This window comes from Stegostoma tigrinum, chromosome 11 (assembly GCF_030684315.1).
Source record: "Stegostoma tigrinum isolate sSteTig4 chromosome 11, sSteTig4.hap1, whole genome shotgun sequence".
NCBI lineage: Eukaryota > Metazoa > Chordata > Chondrichthyes > Orectolobiformes > Stegostomatidae > Stegostoma > Stegostoma tigrinum.
In genome coordinates this window covers 59,259,348-59,278,979 of record NC_081364.1, presented here as the reverse complement: position 1 = coordinate 59,278,979, position 19,632 = coordinate 59,259,348, and the positions used below count along the sequence as shown (strand labels likewise).

The 19,632-nt window shown below is 43.4% G+C and overlaps 1 protein-coding gene across 2 annotated transcripts in view; it reads right to left on the bottom strand.

The window, feature by feature from the left end:
* The window catches only part of rassf1 (Ras association domain family member 1), an 81,475-nt gene extending 62,196 nt beyond the window's left edge, over positions 1–19,279 (bottom strand). The window contains exon 1 of one of the 2 annotated variants that reach the window (XM_048547532.2): positions 18,610–19,279. In XM_048547532.2, coding sequence (XP_048403489.1) covers positions 18,610–18,943 — 334 coding nt within the window. In that variant the 5' untranslated portion in view covers positions 18,944–19,279. The remainder of the gene's footprint in view (positions 1–18,609) is intronic. The other variant, XM_048547531.2, reaches the window with a different exon arrangement.
* Between the last annotated feature and the right edge of the window lie 353 nt (positions 19,280–19,632).

Sequence of the window (19,632 nt, the reverse complement as noted above, 5' to 3'; positions counted from 1 at the left end):
GATGACCAAGGAGATGTTGCTCATATCGTAACTAATTGAAATGATTCATTTCATGCTTGCCTGACTATTGACTGATGAAGGATCTTTTTGGTCTTTGAAGCAGCCTGTCAATAAATTTGGGGCTTTCCCCAGGGAAATTCAGTTCCCTGTTGGACTATTTTCATGCTGAGGTTCTGATGAAAATGTTTTGTCACCTAACATTCTTCATAGATGCAAAGATTTTTGCAACCAGAGAAAGGAATATTTTTGCATCCATGTAATCACTTTTCTTACAAGAGTTACAACCAGTATTCTTAATCTGACCACAATACAGGTATTTACAGTGTCATGCTCAGTTTTAAAAAGTGGATAGGAGAATCTGGTGAGTGTCCTAGAATACTCTCAGGTACTGTAGCATATTGTAACAAGGGCAATTGTGCATTTGCATCTTGCATGAGAGAAAGGTGAAATTACATTTATAAAGTGCTCCTCACAATCTTTGAACATCTCAAAAGAACTTCACAGCTAATTGTGTAGTTTTTGAAGTGTAGTCATGTTGAAACGCAAGAGACGTGGCAGTCAATGTGTGTGCAAATTCCCAGACAGCAATGAGAAGTAACTGGATCATGTGTGTTATTGGCACTGTAAAAGGAATAACTGTTGGCCAGAGCCATGAATCTGCTCTGTATTATAAACCCACTTTAATCTGTCTTGTCTTACAACCCTCTTTAATCAACCCTGTCTAAATCTGTATTCAGCTCTGTGGGATATGAAACTATCCACAGCAAGAGATTTGCAATTCTGTGTTAATCACACTGACTGCTATTCTGGGACTTAGCTTTATTAATGGTACTCTAAAGACAGTTGGTGTGCTCTTGTGTTTCTGAGCTAAAAGCATGTAGCGATCTAACCATTTGACAGGAGCAGCCATGCAGATGGGACGAATCAGCAGGGAGTCACCTCAGACGATGTTAGCCAGACTGTTGCCTCTGAGCGAGTTAACACTGGGAAATTGGAATTTACATGTCCAATCCAAGGTCAATGCAAAGAAAAACATATTGACTGCCATCAGCCTTCTGAATGCCTAAAATATCATCAATCTGGGAGGAAGCTCATAGCAGGAGTGCAAATGACTGCCATGCTTTCCTAAACTGCAGTATTTCATCGTTGGCTATGAAATGCTTTGGGAAATTAGGATTCATAAAAGGCACTATATAAATGAGAATTTTTTTGTTCTGAGATGTAGTTATGGGAAACCTGGATTCATACGGGGGGGCAGAAAACACTAAGTGGATTTGCTAAAGCAGAGAAGGCACAGGAGGAGGACAAGCAATGGCAAAAATCAGTTCGGCTAAATGGTCCGTTTATGTTGTAAATTCCAGTTGTATGCAATTCTACGGGCAGAGTGATAACTATCACTTTGACAATATCCTTGCATCATCATCACATGTCTATGTCCCTTTACTGTGCAGAGCAGCTTTAAGGAGAAGTGGTTCTGGAAGGAGCCCAGCTTTAAGATTCTTCATGTCAATCCTTTGGTGTCAGTGGTGGCTTGGTGGTTAACAGTCACATCACTATATACTACTGTAGGACCTTGAAACTGCATCAGGCATATCATGCACAGTTTTATTCCCCTTACCATAAAAGAGTTTTCCGCTCCTAGGCAGGCTAGGTCACTGAACATGCTAAGATTGATTGATTTCTAGATAATAAAGACATTCAAAAGGATGGAAATGTATATATATGGTTAGCTAGAAATTCAGCTATTATCCAGCTGAATGACTCACATCTGCGCTCATATCCAATATTTCTATGCTGCTGTAGCCAACTTCCTCACTGAGGCAGTTATTGAGCAGAAGCCATGGGACAACTCAACGCGTGTGACTCAGCAACACTGAAGGAATGGTGTTGTATCTTCCATATCTGGGTGATGAATGGCTTGGAGGGGAACTTAGATATGATGATAGTCCCAGTATGTGCTGTCCTTACTCTTCTCGGTGGTAGATGTGTTAGTTTGGAAGGTGCTATCCAAGAAGCCTTGGTCAGTTGCTGGAGTGCAGCTGGTAGATGGTACATTCTGCTCCCGTTATGTGTCAGTAATGGCAGGAGTGAATTTTGAAGGAGGTGATTGGGTGCAAATCATGTTTTGTCCTGAATGGTGTCAAAACTCTTGAGTTTGCACTCATCCAGGCAAGTGGGGAGTATTCCATCACACTCCTGACCTGAGCATTATAGACAACGTACAGGCTTTGGGAAGCTAAGACATGTATTATTCAGAGTTCCCAACCCCTGACCTGTTCTTGTAGCCATCATGTTGGAGAAGAGGCGAAGCCATCCTGTTATCCTGGCCAATATTTATTATGTTTACATGGATGATCCACATATATTTAGTCAGTGGTATTATCCCAGGATATCGGTCATGAAGGATTTCGTGATGGCAATGCCACTGAATATAAAGGAAAGATGCCTGGAAAGTAGGGAGAGCGCGAAACTTGAATTTATACAGCATTTTCCACGACTATTTTACAGCCAATGAGGAGGTTCTTGTTGAAGTATTGTCACTGCTGTAATGTTGGAAGCACAGTAGCTAATTTACACACAGCAAATTCATACAAATAATGAGATCATGACCCGATGATTTTTTTTTGCGTGATGCATTTGTGACATTGGCCAGTATACCAAGATGGATTCCCTTCTTCTTCAAAAACAATGTCACATATCATCTATATCCATTCAATCAGTAGCTGAGACCTTAGTTTCATGGCTTATCTTAAAATGCTCCTCTGACAGTGCTGTACTCTGTCAGTGCTGCTTTTGCATGTCAAACTCAACTTTTGCTCTGAAATTATGGACAGAGACTTGAACTTGGAACTCTTTGTCTCAAAAAGTTTCTTTGTTGGAGATAGTCATTGTCTGGTGCTTGTGTGACATTGATGTTACTTGTCACTTACAAACCTGAGTCTGGATGTTGGTCCAATTCTTGCTACACGTGGACACAGAGTACTCAGTATCACAGAGGTTGGGTGTATTACTGAACATTGTGCAATGATCAGCAATATCCCCATTTCTGAGCTTATGATGGAGGGAAGGTCACTGATGAAACAACTGAAGATGGCTGGGGTCTACTACACTGCTCTGAACACCTTTATTGATTGATTTACTGTCATGTGTACCAAAATACGGTGAAAAGCTTTGCTTACGAGCAGTACAGGCAAATCACAGCAAGAAAAGTATGTCCAGATCAAAAAGACCTCCAATAACAACAATCTTGCTTTGTGCTAGGTGTGACTCCAACCAGAGCTACATTCGCACTGCTACAACTATTATCTGTCCCTAAATGTGCTGAAAAAGTGGTGGTGGACATTTCTCTCCAGTGAGCACCATTCTAGGAATTCCTAGATATCAATGAAAAAAGTACACTATTAGATATCCAAATCAAGATAACAGATGACTTTGCAGTTACAACTTTACATTGCAAAGCCTCTAGCTCTACTATAGTAGTATGCATTACCTGGCTAATATACCATATGTTGGACCATGTTCCAGTAACAGAGTCAAAGTCATATTGCGTGGAAACAGACCAAAGACTATGCACAATAGCAGATGTACAGTTATAATATGGACAGTATTGGAAATCTTGACAAAAATATTTTTTAAAACAGTGAGTGAACAAAGGGCTGACAATATTTTGTATTGGTGCTGATATTTCGAAAGTTAAACTGGAAAGCCCTCTAAACTATGTGCAGGGATCATGACGCACATTTGTCTCCACAGCTTGTTCTACCAGTCATGTAACAGCATGCCAATTTCATAGTGCTTCCTCATTGTAACGATGTCTGCATGTAGCCAACACTGATCCCAATTTTACACCTTCCCTATTCTAATGTTATAAGCCTTGCTGGTGTAATCACTGGACAAGTCAAATCCCTGACAGAAACCTCGCTTGATATATCATATTTTGTTTTAAGAAGTGGTCTCTCACTGAAACATGAGTGCACAATGTTGCAGATTTTGTTTTAGCAATAAAACAGAGGTTAATTACAAAAAAAAGATAAAATGGAGTAAATCAAACCAGTGGCTTATAATACAAATTCAAGGATTTTTTAAAGCCATAGTAAAAAGTAAATCCAATTAACCTCAAAATACTCTTTCATAAATTGAAAGGTTTTGTAAAAACACACTCCTGTACAGTATCAGAGATAATGGGAACTGCAGATGCTGGAGAATTCCAAGATAATAAAATGTGAGGCTGGATGAACACAGCAGGCCAAGCAGCATCTCAGGAGCACAAAAGCTGACGTTTCGGGCCTAGACCCTTCATCAGAGAGGGGGATGGGGAGAGGGAACTGGAATAAATAGGGAGAGAGGGGGAGGCTTAATGTGGAATCACAGTGATCGAGAACGCCCTTGACCGCGTCTCCCGTATTTCCCGCCACACATCCCTCACACCCCGCCCCCGCCACAACCGCCCCAAGAGGATCCCCCTCGTTCTCACACACCACCCTACCAACCTCCGGATACAACGCATTATCCTCCGACACTTCCGCCATTTACAATCCGACCCCACCACCCAAGACATTTTTCCATCCCCTCCCCTGTCTGCTTTCCGGAGAGACCACTCTCTCCGTGACTCCCTTGTTCGCTCCACACTGCCCTCCAACCCCACCACACCCGGCACCTTCCCCTGCAACCGCAGGAAATGCTACACTTGTCCCCACACCTCCTCCCTCACCCCCATCCCAAGCCCCAAGTTGACATTCCACATTAAGCAGAGGTTCACCTGCACATCTGCCAATGTGGTATACTGCATCCACTGTACCCGGTGCGGCTTCCTCTACATTGGGGAAACCAAGCGGAGGCTTGGGGACCGCTTTGCAGAACACCTCCGCTCAGTTTGCAACAAACAACTGCACCTCCCAGTCGCAAACCATTTCCACTCCCCATCCCATTCTCTAGATGACATGTCCATCATGGGCCTCCTGCACTGCCACAATGATGCTACCCGAAGGTTGCAGGAACAGCAACTCATATTCCACCTGGGAACCCTGCAGCCTAATGGTATCAATGTGGACTTCACCAGTTTCAAAATCTCCCCTTCCCCTACTGCATCCCTAAACCAGCCCAGTTCGTCCCCTCCCCCCACTGCACCACACAACCAGCCCAGCTCTTCCCCTCCACCCACTGCATCCCAAAACCAGTCCAACCTGTCTCTGCCTCCCTAACCGGTTCTTCCTCTCACCCATCCCTTCCTCCCACCCCAAGCCGCACCCCCAGCTACCTACTAACCTCATCCCACCTCCTTGACCTGTCTGTCTTCCCTGGACTGACCTATCCCCTCCCTACCTCCCCACCTACACTCTCTCCACCTATCTTCTTTACTCTCCATCGTCGGTCCGCCTCCCCCTCTCTCCCTATTTATTCCAGTTCCCTCTCCCCATCCCCCTCTCTGATGAAGGGTCTAGGCCCGAAACGTCAGCTTTTGTGCTCCTGAGATGCTGCTTGGCCTGCTGTGTTCATCCAGCCTCACATTTTATTATCTCCTGTACAGTACACAGTTTATATAGTAACCAATAAACTACTTGTACTGTATTCACATCCGAGTCCCTATTTCTAACACCACCTTATGAATTCCTGGCTATCAATCCAGCATTGAAAATGAAACATTATAGAAGTCCTAGTCAGGACGATGGTTTAAGTCACTCATATATTTTACTTACTAGACAGAAAATTCTTCCTGGAGTTATTCCACACCTAAGGTTAAACATACTCAGCTTTAAGCATCCCTTTCAGGGTTTTATCCTGAAATTTCTGATCCAGGATTATTATTAACTCTTTACTCAAAAGTAATCTAATTTCTCTTCTCAGGGGCACTAGTCTTTACAAGCATCTTAAACAAAAACTTCACAGGACTGCCCTAAACTCAAAGTAAAACTAAAATCAAAAATAAGCTTTAAAAAACCCTCTCCTGACCTTCTGAACTGGAGTTTGTTTATCTTGTTTGGTCATAAAATCCTACAAATGCCTACCAAAAAAAAATTTTGAAGCCTCAAAAATTGTTTTAAAAGAAAATCACCATGGCTACAGCAAAACCTACAATAATTAACTTCAGACATACAGTAAACCCCTATGCTCTTAACTCTAAAGCCAAAAATTCAAGCTTACAATAGATGATTTTAAATATGCATTCCAATCATCCAGTCTACACCACATAATGCCAAATTTTTTCTTAAAACTCTTTTCACCTGAATCATTTCTTTAACTATTTGAACTGTGGTTCCAGTTGAAAACTTAAACATGGTAAAGAGCAGCTATGTGGATTAAATATGCTTTACGTTTGAAAACAAGAACTCATTGCTCTTGCTATCACTTTGTTGTCTGAAGGCTGTTATTTGAGCCCTCCCAGATAATGTGGCTGGCATGAAGATTGCTGCCTTTGCCATTATTCTAACGTCTTCAGCTGATCAGATAACATCATGAAGCGCATTCAAGCCACAAACCACAGTTGTTGCCATAACAACAACACAACACAGATGAGGTCTGATCAGGACATCCTGTTTCACAAAATGCAAACATACTCATTTCTGCAAGAAACAGAGGCCAGAGTAGCAGGCTAATTGTATGTCCTCCTTTCTCTCCCCCCCTCTCTCTCTCTCTCTCTCTCTCTCTCCCCTTGTGTAATTGGATTGTTTCTCCTGAAGGTCCAACCAACAATAATTCCAAGAGGGCAAAGTTCCACTTATATCTCCCAGCATCCTCCCTTCCCACCAGCCTCCACCAACACAAAATAAACTGTGCTTCTAAAAATGGTGCGCTATCAGGGGCCCCTTGTCCACCTGCCCTTGGTGTGGGGTGGGGGGGGGGGGGGGGGGGGATGGTATTGACTGTTTATGTGCACCCTCATAATATCTGCAATGTGATTGGCCAATGCCAAAATCTCAGTTTGAGGAAACAGAAACACAAGGTGCAAACACAGTTCAAAGCATTCAAGATTGTTTGTATAACGGGACTTCTTTGAGTAAGGTCACTGTATCTTTAGATGCTAGTTGTTCTGCATTACATTGGAGCAGGGCCAGAACCCTGACCTTCAGTGTGGGAGCTGCTTGACAGGAGAGTCACAGGACATAAGACGGGTGGCTCAGTTACTTTTACCTGGTGCACAGTGTTTTGTTTTGCTCAGCAAAGGTGGGATTTTACAGGAGTCTGAATGATATTGGCTAAGTCAACATCTCCAACAGAATCAGGCGACAAGTGTGGCGAGGCTCAACTCAATGTCCAGAGCAACCTGCTCCATCTTTTATGCTTTCTATAAGTGGTGTGGTAAGATTCTCACGAGGCAGCAGTGTGATGCTAACTAATGGAGATTATTGTTTCTTAAACATCTTGTTAAGAACATAACTCACCTATTAATATCCTGCCTCTGAACATAACAAGCTCGACATCAGAAAACTCGAGGAAATCGGAGCGGGTACCTGGTGAATTCAGCTCGCTGCTTAATCCAAATAACCTGTCTCAAGGCATGCTCCATTGGCACCAGCCACATGCTCCCCACATCCACAAATGCTAGCATCCAACATGTACCAGTCTCTGAGAAACCTTATGACACTCCCCGAGCCACTTACAGGATGCTTCAGCACTTCAATACTGCACCTCAGGCTGCCCTGGTAACTCTCACTTTAATGCTACAGCAAGGACACTGCGCACTCAGGGACACACATCCAGCTTATGGACTGCACCAGACTACAGTTCCAGGCTCTTTACTGACTATCATAGCACTCACTCACTCTGAGCCTACCTGGATGCTCACAACATCTCTGCTCTGCATTGCATTCCCAATTCTACATCAACCCTCAGCCAGACAGTCCAGATGCGTATTACTGCTGGCTTGCCACTGTTTGGCTTGCTGCAGACAGAGAGTCATTGTTGTCAACAGACTTCAGTAAAGTCAGAGGAGATAGCCTCTGCTCAAGGGGTCTTGGTACAGTAAGTCAAGGGCAGCCTCCAGTATTAGTCCATGCCCTGCTTGGTGCAGTCAGAATCAGGGTCCCCTGCTTAAAAGGAGTGAGGAGCTGAATGTTGGGCAGCACATCACTTGTTTTGAGTCTTTCTGCCCCACCATGGGCTGTATTCTTCCTGAAATGAGTGAGGAGCAAATACTGCAAGTGGGTGGCACAGCTGTGACCTGTTGGTGCAGGTGGGAAGGTATCCAAGTGAGTAAGTAGGTAATGTGAAGGGCATGCAGTGTTAGTAGTATTCTGGGTTGGAGTGGATGAGAGTGAGTGGGGAAGATGGTGCAGACAATAGTAAGAGTGGTAGAACATGAGTCTTAGTGATAGGTGTGTACAATGCCAGAGATAGAGTGAGTGTGAGATAGCACAGATATGCAGGTGGCACTTACACTGTTGGAGTGTAAAAGGACGTTGATCTTCTATCTACTTTGCTGCATATTCCTCCAAGATAACCGAAACTGCTTAAACCTGGGGTGGTAACCATGGACCAAGCTGGCATGGTCTGGTGTCACAGCCTCCACTGCTAGTCCTGGGGGAAGAGAAAGACCCTTCCATGCGCCATCTAGAACAGTGAAGCTTCCAGGACCCTGCCTGCAAACCCTGTCTGCCATTTCCAGGGCAAGTGTCAGGAACCACGCAGGCTTTTAAATATGGTGCAGGTATTAGGGTTGCCAGTGCATGCCAGGATATCTACTGAGTGGTGACTTGTTCCTGGAACGGCACATGGTAAGATGAGGCAGAAATTGGACATGAGAGATGCGATTGGAATGTGGTAGATAATTGATGAGGTGGCAAGAGAAGATATGGCAAGAGAACTTGCAAGACCTCCTAGCAACAAACCCTCCAAGAGAGTCAATGCAACTTGGACTTAACCAAAATAATGTAAAGATTCAGCCTCCACTTGTATACTTTCTCGAAAGAAATTTCAAAGAATGACAGGTTATCTCAATAAGATTCTGAAGGAGCTTGATAGACGCTGAGAGATATTGACACTGGACATGGGGTGTAAATACAGTGGCACAGTCTCAGAAAAAAGCACTGTAAAGCATTTGACAAAGTTTCACATAGTAGACTGGTTAGTAAGGTTAGATTGCATGGAATCCAAGGGGAGCTAGGTAATAGGATACAAAATTGGCTCAAAAGGTAAGAGACAGAGGGTGGTGATGTTGGTGGTGGACGGTTGCATTTTCAGACTGGAGGCTTGTAACTGACGTTGCGCCAAGGATTGGTGCTGGGTCCACTGCCTTTCATCATTTATATAAATGATCTGCATGTGAATATAGGAGGTTACGATTAGTAAGTTTGCAGATGACATTAATATAGGTGGTGTAGTAGACAGTGAAGAGGATTATCTTCGAGCACAACAGGACCTTGATCAGATGGGCTAATGGGCCAAGGAGTGGCAGATAGAGTTTAGTTTAGGTAAATGTGAGGTGTTACCAAAATGTAAGACAAACCAGGGCTGGACTTACACAGTTAATGGTAGGGTCCTGAGGACCGTTGTTGAACAAAGAGATCTAGAGGCGCAGGTGCATAGCTCCTTGAAAGTAGAGTCGCAGGTAGACAGGGTGGTGAAGGCAGCATTTGGCATGTTTGCCTTCATTGGTCAGTGCATTGAGTATAGGAGTTGGGAGGTCATATTGCAGTTGTACAGGACATTGGTGAGGCCACTTTTTTTTGGAATACTGTGTACAATTCTGGTCACCCTTCTATAGGATGTATGTTGTTAAACTTGAGAGGGTGCAGAAAAGAATAACAAGGATGTTGCCGGGGTGGTAGGCTTTGAGCTGTAGGGAGAGGCAGAATAGGCTGGGGATGTTTTCCCAGGAGCGTCAGAGGTTGAACAGTGACCTAATAGAGGCTTACAACATCAGGAAGGGCATGGATAGGGTGAATAGCCAATGTTTTTTATCCCTAGAGTGGGGGAAGTCCAAAACTAAACAGCATAGGTTTCAGGTGTGAGGGTTAAGATTTTAAAAAAACCTGAGAGGTAACTCTTTCACGCACGAGTCTGCTTAAAAGATGTCTGAGGGCCTTATATTATTGAGAAAAAAGGGTAATGAGGCAGTAACGGTGTGGGTGCTAAAATGGCTTCCCTTGCTTGGCAACGGCCAATATTTTGGGTGGGCAGCAGAGGTTTAGAATGAGTTGCCTATTATGTGAATGTTGGCAAACAGCTTTGTTAGCTGCATGCTGACTCTGGGCTGTTCGTATGGCTGTTTCCTCATGTTCCTTGTGTTCTTCCAGAAGACATTTACTTCCTGGCATCCAGGAGGGATTAAATGGTTTTTCCGGTGGTTTCTTGGTGGTGGAAGAGGTTGTCTGAAACAGTTATAGATCAGTGCAATAGTGGTTCTACTGCAGGAGTCCCTGTTGCCCTTTTGTAGACTCCATCGGGTTTTGACATTGAATTACCATCAATAAATTCAAGGCTAATGTGATTCAGGTTGGGTGATATTGGCAGTGACGCATGATGGGAAGCACTCATACGGGCTTCAGCAATCATTGCTGTCGTGGATCATGAAGCAAAGATCAGGTGGGTAGACCGTGTTCCACCTGGGATGTGCCAGGCTGCTTTGCAACACCCACAAGTTTTAGATTGTCCTGGGGGCTCAGTTTCACAGTTTTCTATTGTCGGTTTGTTATTCGTTGTAACCCCATGTGATGTTGGCTGTTGGAAATCCCCAGTGCAGATAGTTGGGTGTCCATTACACTACTGAGGCACAGAGCCTTTGGTGGCTCATAGACAAATGTGAAGGGTCAGCTGATTTACTGTGATGAAGATAGAATTGGGGTCACCTGATTTTAGGTCTTCTTGACTTTGCTGAGGGAGAATTTCCTCATCTTGTTTGTCCTGTGTGCAATGGGTTGGTACCCAGAAATACAGGCAGGATGTCTGGAATCATCAACAAGATGATTCTCTTGTCCAGTCGCCTATCAGGGAATTATTTTGGAAGTGGTTCACACTTTGCTCAAAATAGACCTTCACCACTGAGATGATACATACTTGTTTCTGGTCTGGTTTCTCTGCTTTGTTGTCTCTGAGAGAATCCAGAGGGTTTTTTTTTCTGATTGGACCAGGAGACCAAATGGCTTGCATGCAGTCACATACTTGACAACATTAGTTTGCAGCTCAGAAAATGGACTGGAGCAGGAGGACCACGTGAAGATCACAGTCTCTGTCTTCTAATGCAGTTGGACTTTGAGACCTCTTTGCGGGAAGAAGCAAATGATCCAAACATAACAGGAGAATCTATACAAATATGATGCCAGACTCAATGAAAATATCACAACTTTGCACTCCAGCTGCAGTGAGAAGTGTTTTACTTCAGCAGCAGATTGTTCATTAACAACTGGCTATAGCATTGATGAGCAGCCCTTCAATGTGAGATTATTTATATGTACAGCCACACATTCAACATATTTTAACCCTCTTTTGTGACACTAGAGAAAAACAGATGCTTAGAAGAGGCAGTTTTAGGGTACGTTGGGTATAAAAAAGAGAATGAAGACAGACAGAACAGAACCAGATCTGTGGCACCGCTACATTTCTTTCCCTTGAGGCAGGATGTGCAGCCACACACTGATGTATCTCACAGAATGTCCAGTGGACCCACTTGTCTGAAGTGGACACTTCCCTGTAGAGTCAGTACAGTAGATGGGCCCCAGCGAGAGGTTATTAAGTAACAGACTATCTTCAGTAGATCCAGTAGGTAGTGGAAGATGCTGCCTGTAAGAGGGCCCTGCACAGGGGCTTCCATTCTTACAGAGCCCTTCAAACTTTACAATCTGGAGGGAGTTAGAAATGTAGTGAAGGATCTTGATATCCCTGTGGGAAGGATGCACGTAGGGAAGGTTCTGCAATACGCTAGTATTATAGTTAACTGATCTCTCAATATTCACAAGTCAACAGCCCAGGGCCCAACATAAGCAACTGTATCTCAACGTTAAAAACTATCAAACTTTCCCAGGCCCTTTCTGAGGTCTTCATTTGCTAAATCTATTCCCTTCATTTTAATATCTTGGCCTCTCTGTTTTCAGATAGCCTGTGTGACTATAACTCAGTAAAAGAGGCATTATCTCCATTAGAGAAAATTCTAAGAGATGGAAAAGATGTTTACTTTTTAAAAAAAGTTATTTCTTTCAGTATAAATGATGAATTTGGGGGAAGATAGTAGCCTAGTGTAGTGTCACTGGATGAGTAACCTGAAGGGTTTAAAATCCCACCATGGCAACTGTTGCACTTTAAGTTTTTAATTAATGAAAACCTGGAATGGAAAGCTAGACTCAGTAATGGTAAAAGGAAATGGTCATCGACTGTTGTAAAACCCATCTGGCTCACAAATGACCTTACCCAGTCTGGCCTAGGTGTGACTCCAGTCACAGTTCATTGTCGTTGGATGTTAACTGCCCTCCGAATTGGACTAGCAAACCGCTTAGTTCAAGGGCAATTAAGACTGCCTTGGCAGTGACATGACCCATCCCATGAACAAAGAAAGAAAAATACAAATATAAACCAGAGAAAAAAATACCAACAGTGACATTTTAGACATTGAATTGAAAACGGGTGGAGGGAAATTTGTTTTAAAGGAACTTTTTTTTATTGAAAACACACATTTTGAAAGGCGCTCAGTTCTTCTTTGCAATGACTATATTCTATAGGGAAAATTACTCATTCCACAGCTGTTACTTGTTCAGCATTATTCTCTGCCAACTCAATGGAACAATTAACGCAATGAAAGATAGCATTTAAACCAGAAGTAGTAGTTTTATCTGTTAAAGCACAGTACAACGTTGCCTCCATGAAGGGCTTTCTCATAAATGTATCGATTACAACTAGTCACCCTATACCACAATCGTCTCCGCTGTACAATGGAGACTGTCTTAAGAAACAGGACAGGTTAGTTCAATAAGCTAATAAACACATGAAAAAGACAGGGACTGGATGGCACTGGACTGCAGTATGGGCACTGACATTTTACTCAGTGATGCTGGCAGTCTGACAGTCTTAGCTAGTCACATGTCACCACCAAGCACAGGGCCAATCCAGGAACTAGTGAGCACAGACACAGTCAAGTGTACTACACTGCAGCGATAACACAGGAGCTTCCATCATAAACAGCAAAACCAAGTGACAGAAAATCAACCAAAGATAAATGTTGTTCTGACAGTGACTAAAAACCTAATAAAGTACAACTAATCACCTTAATGATTTTATAATCAATACCAGCATTTTTTCCATTTTGAGGCCCATATAGATACAAGCCCCGAGGTGGTGCTCTGACAAACATTTAACCAAGGAATGATAATATCAGCAGGTATGTCAAAGATATTGGTCTTTAGGAAGGAGAAACAGGTAGGTTTAGGCAGGTAATTGCAAAATATTGTACCTCAGCAATTGTTAGGACCCAGTGAGAGATTACTAGATAATAGAGTATCATCAGTAAATCCAGCAGGTAACAGAAGATACTAGCTGATCTGTGTTATAAGGCAACTGTGTAACATAACATTTTAACTTTCAACTCTAAGTTAACTCAGCTTAAGTTCTCTTCTAACACTGTCCAGGAATATTGGCGCAGGGCACATTAGAAGTGTGTTCCACTGAAAAATGAGGGACTTGAGCCTGTTCTCCAGTTGAATTAAAATACAATTCCACATGAATGGTCATGTGGGAATACTGGCTACAGTCACTGGTCATCTGAACACTTGACTTGCTTTAAAGGCACATCCAGAGGGGACACCACAGTTAAACCTTAAGGGAGGGAAGCAATGGAGCAGGATTTTTATAATTTTCTCTCATTTGACAGAGAAATGTAATATCAGCTTTGGGGATGGTTGGCAGACAAGAAGAATCAATGCTAGAGTATGGTGGGGAAGCAATTCCTTAAGAAACAGGCTGAGCTGAAGGACTGCAGCAGCTATCTTGGATGTTGCAGCCCCTCCAATCGACACAGAGGGAGGTGATCAGTATATGTGACCTCCATCACTAAGCACGAAATAGAACATAGAACATAGAACAGTACAGCACAGAACAGGCCCTTCAGCCCACAATGTTGTGCCGACCATTGATCCTCATGTATGCACCCTCAAATTTCTGTGACCATATACATGTCCAGCAGTCTCTTAAATGACCCCAATGACCTTGCTTCCACAACTGCTGCTGGCAATGCATTCCATGCTCTCACAACTCTCTGCGTAAAGAACCTGCCTCTGACATCCCCTCTATACTTTCCACCAACCAGCTTAAAACTATGACCCCTCGTGCTAGCCATTTCTGCCCTGGGAAATAGTCTCTGGCTATCAACTCTATCTATGCCCCTCATTATCTTGTATACCTCAATTAGGTCACTAACAGTTGTTTGTACTAAGTCCAGCAGCAGAACGATTGGTACCTGCGGTCAAATATTAAGACCTTTCTTGTCAATGCCTGTCACAAATAGCTGCTCTCAGTTTAGTAGCTTGAGGTTTTTCTGAGAAACAGCTTACCTTATATAGAGCCGGTGCTATCAGAGGAAGTCTGAGGGCAGAGGCCTCTGGCATCCAATCACATTTGAAATATATGTTGCTGCACCTTCTTTAGGCAGACATCAGAAAAACCGTCAGGGTCCATGTCATACGAGTGCTGTTCAGCAATTAAGAAAGTGTGTCCATTTTACCTCTGTACTGCTTCTGGTTTTTGGTCATACTTTGTAATAGGGTCCCCCAGGATTTTCCTGGGGTCTCCGGGAAATAAAGACCCATCTCCAGAGTACTGCTACAAGCAGTCTGAGAGAAACATCATTGGGGCATTGAAAATAAATCTTCATTTTCTTCAAACACATTTGTAATTTGAAAAAGAGTATTAGACACAGTATGAAAACATAAGAAATTACAGCAAGCGTAAGCCATAGACTCATGTAACTTGGTCTGTGACTCAGTAAGATCATAGCTCAAAGTTCGTTAACAACTCTATTTTGCGCCCTTTCTCTAAAATGTCTTAAAAGGCAAAAAATCTAATATCGAAGTCTTGATTATATTTAATTGACTGAGGATCCATTGAGAGAGAATTTTGAAGGTTTATAACACTCTGAATGAAGAAATTTCTCTTCACCACAATTCGTAATGCGAGCCTTAGACAGTATGACTCCGAATCTTCAGACTCACCAGCCTTGCGAAACAAGCAATCAAGAGTCATCTAATCGCCTGTTTTCTTTTCCACCTAGGAAGGTAGGAACTGTGTTTGAGAACACGCAACGTGACGGATCATGGGAGTAAGAAGGTTGCAACACTTGGAGGAAGGAGCGGATGTGATGGATCACCTTCACAGTTGGCTAAGCAGTAGAGATTTATTTGAACACAATGCCAGATTTAGCTATTGAAAGATTATACAATTGTTTACAAATGAAATTAGATGAGCAATTGATAAGGAAAAGATTGACAGACAAGGGATCGGAGTAGATGGTTGAGGCTGATAAGAGGGCATTGACAGAAGTGCAAAGGAGAAAATATGACCTTCTGCTTATGCTGTTATTTCCATGAAATTTGTTCTTGCTGAAGTTGGAGAGATGACAAAAGCCATTATCACTTACAATGTGCCAGGTCAGTCTTCAGGTGATTTAGTGTATTAGAGGATCTGGATCACAGATCCGAAATGAGGCTTAGAGTTTACCAGACAGCAGTGATCCCAGTGTTCCTAAATGCTTCAGAGACTGAGATAATCCAAAGCAAGCACCTCAAAGTACTTGAATACCACCAGCAGTTCACAAGATCCTTGGAGTACAGTAGCAGTTCAACAGCAGCAACGCCTCCCAAACCAACATGTCCAGCACAGAAGTGTTAATCACTTAGAGCCAGTTCTGTTAGGCAGGACACCTCTCGAAGGAGCTGTTCAACTACGAACACATTTGAGACTAGAGCTCCAAGGAAAACAGTGGGACTGCTTTAGGAATGTCCTCAAATTATTGCTGAAGGGCAGAAACATTCCTGCTGATTCACGGGAGACCATCAGAACCAAATGCGGAAGGTTAATTTGGGAAGACCATGAAAGACTTTATCAGTAACATGAAGAAGTGAAGTCTTAGTGCAGAAGGGAGTTTGCAAACCCCATACATTTATTTCACCCTCCAAAGACCATCTGTCCCACACGTGGGTGAGACTGCAGCTTGTCATAGAAATCATAGAAACCCTACAGTGCGAAAACAGGCCATTCAGCCCAACAAGCCCACACCGCCCTTCCAAAGAGCATCCCACCCTGACCCATTCCCCTACTCCTACATTTCCCTTGTCTAATCCACCTAACCTAAATACCCCTGGGTACTACAGGCAATTTAGAATAGCCAAACCACCTACTCTGCACATCTTAGGATTGTGGGAGAAAACCGGAGCACCCAGAGGAAACCCACGCAGACACAGGGAGAACGTGCAAACTCCACACAGATAGTTGTCCGAGGTTGGAATCAATCCCGGGTCCCTGGCGCTGTGAGGCAGCAGTGCTAACCACTGAGTCACCGTCCCGCCCTAAACTAGATGCTACAACTTACAGAACAAGCACCACTTTGTTAATGTAAATAGCAGAGGATGGTTTTGTTCCATCAACCTCTGGGTTATGGACCCAGCACACTCCTGCTGGGCTACTCTACTGTGATGTGTACTGGACTTCTCAGCTATCTTCTAAACCGTCAAAGCAGAGTGGAAGTGAAATCATGCTTATCCTGAGGGACTGCCTCAGGTGAAGAAGAACGTCTAGGATTCCACATGGTGTGGAAGAGTTCAGCAGTGCAGGAGCTGTCTAACATCAGTAGAGATATAGTCAATGATACAGGAACACTGCTGGTGCAAACTACATAGCCTGCAGACTCAGCGAGGCAGGGAGAATTGACCCAGCACAAGTTTGTACATGAATTGGTCAAAAATCAACCATGAAAGGTGACAATTCTCACTGGGATGAACTTTCTATGTGCTGAAAGTTCCCAGTGTGGTCTCACACCAGTAGGTTAAACCTAAGAATTATATCAGGCCATTCAATCCCTTCAGTGTTCTATATCAATTATATCATGGTTAATCTGTACCTCAAATCCACTTCTTGGTCATAAAAGTATCTCCTACTTGTCAGGAGGAGACGTCAGTTTTTCACACCATTGATGTCCTCTGGCACGCTATCAGCTGCTGACTGGGAGCTGGTTAATATTCCCAACCATGCAGGTAGATGTAGCTGCTTTGCACTCAGTTACAGAAAGAAACTGAACATTCACATTTCAGAAGATTTTAATTACTTACAACTCTATCTAACTAAAAAGGATATATCTAATATTAAGCCAAGAAACATAGTCATACGCCAAAATCTGCTGAAAACATTACAACAGAGATGACAGTACAAAAATACATCACTGGCTGCAGTCTTTTGGGATATCCGGAGTTTGCGAAAGACACCATATAACTACATATCCTTTCTTCCTTTGACAAGTACTTTCCAGTGGACAGTCCTGGCCACCAGCTTCAACACTGTCAGAGGTTGTCTACAATTTTCTGACCATTTGCTTTAAAACCCCCGGTGAGCATAGCTTGCAGGCAAAGATGGTCACTGCTTACTGCCCACTGGTAAAAAAAATTCTGAATCACAGCATGCTCTTGAACCAAAGCTGAACACAAATATAAAACACAGCAAGCCAGGCTTGGGGAGATTTCACATTCTGATAATCGGCCAGCTTCATTGCCAACAGGGCCCGCAGTGAAGATGTGTCACTGTGTGACAATGGGCATCACTCTGGGATGACACAAAGCGACGCTTGCAATGCAGGGAGGTTTTTCTATTGTGTTCTTGCATAATTACATCAAGAGTTTAGCAACAACTTAAATAAGTTCCAAAGTACTTAGTTATGATGACAATGGCCTCTTTCATGTCGTTTTCATCAATTTCGGCACCTTTTCCACCTATTCAGTGTTGACAGTCTAACTGGAAGGTTTACAATGCATTTGTAGTGCATTTCAAACACACTCTTTTCTGGCTTGATCTTGTAAAGCTAGTTCCTTTCGTTAATCTGAATACTTGGAAGATTGAGGAAGCCTTGAAGGGAATCTATTACCATATATAGCCTGATACCAAACACAGAATCCTGTACAGTATACAATAGCACATCGTGTGATAGCGTGTATTTATATTCTGTAAATATGACAGCATACAGCAAAGAGGTTAGTAGTATGGAGAAAATACTGAGTTTGATAGTATAATGTATACATTGAGTTAAATAGAATATGTTTAGTATGATGGACAATACACTAAATCATGACATAAAAGTAAGAAAATGCATACAACCCATTTAACATGCACTGGAAATCTTTTCCGCAGTTTTAAAATTGATTTCCAAGCTGTATTCCCCTAAGTGATAGTCACACCCCAGCGTTATAAGTCGCCTTCTTAGTAATGATAAAAACCGCGGAAGGGTCCCTTGACTTGAAACGTCAAGTCTGATTTCTCTCCACAGATGCTGCCAGACCTGCTCAGCTTTTCCAGCAACTTCTGTTTTTGTCCCTTACCAGTGTCACTGTGACACATACGTTTTCTGTTTCTTACTTATTTCAGATCAATTCGTGTTTTTTTTAAATGCATGTTTGTAAAACAAGATAATTGCGTGTGTGAGAAACTTACTTGCGCACTGCAGACTTTGTTTGTACAGACCCCAGATGAAGTCGCCGCACAGGTCACACCAGCTGGGCTGTGTCTGGGTGCAAGGGTTGAAATCGTGTCCTTCCCCCAGTCTCTCGGTCAGTCTCGGCTCCTGGTCCACCACCAGCAGCCGCTGCCGGCTCTTGCGCTCTTGTCTGGCCGCCTTACCCATGTCCTGGACGCTGGAAGCCCGGCTCCTGGGGCTGATCCTCATGGCGTTGGTCCTCTCCAAACCGGACGAGCGGTACACCGAGCGGGTGCTGCCGGGACTCAGCGTGTCCTCTCTCAGGTCCCGCAGCTCGATCAGCTCCGCCATGGGGAGGCGAAGAGAAAAGTTTATACTGCACGGGGAAACTCAGTCTCAAACTCAGCGACAGGCATTAGAATTAAATGATCCAAAACGCCTTCGATAAGAAAACATTTCAGTCAACATGTTTATATTCGTTCGGGTCTCCCGAGCAAAAGAACCGCAACTGAAGCCAGGAGGGGCTGAGACAAGTTGATTAGTCCTGGTCCGGGTTAAAATTCCACCCCAGGATCGGCTCCTCCCCTGCGGCTAATAAATGTCTAACTCAACCCCTAACTCCGAGCACAGCTTCAGCTCAGTGTCAGGATCCGCCCATCAGCCAACGAAATACAGCAACCCGTTAGTTTTAAACGTGAAGCGAGCTGTGTGTTTGTGTGCGTGTGGAGTGGGGGAGGAGATTGATTGTAACCCTCTAAAGTTAAACTGTGACTGAATCGAGTGGATGAAGAACGTAGTGGGAGGGGCTGCTGTTTATGTTTTTTTGTGAGAATATTCAGATCACAGCTGTTCGCTGGAAAAGGATTTTTTTTTCTCTTTCCCCGTGGCTGGCCGCTGGGGTTTGATGGAACACTCTGTGCGTGTTCAGAACCATCCTCAGTTTTAGGGGCAGTGGGCGAGCAACAGTTAAGTGGGTGTGCTGGCTAGCGTTATCAGATTAAACGTAAACTCACTCTCCTTTTATAAGTGTTATCCTTCCT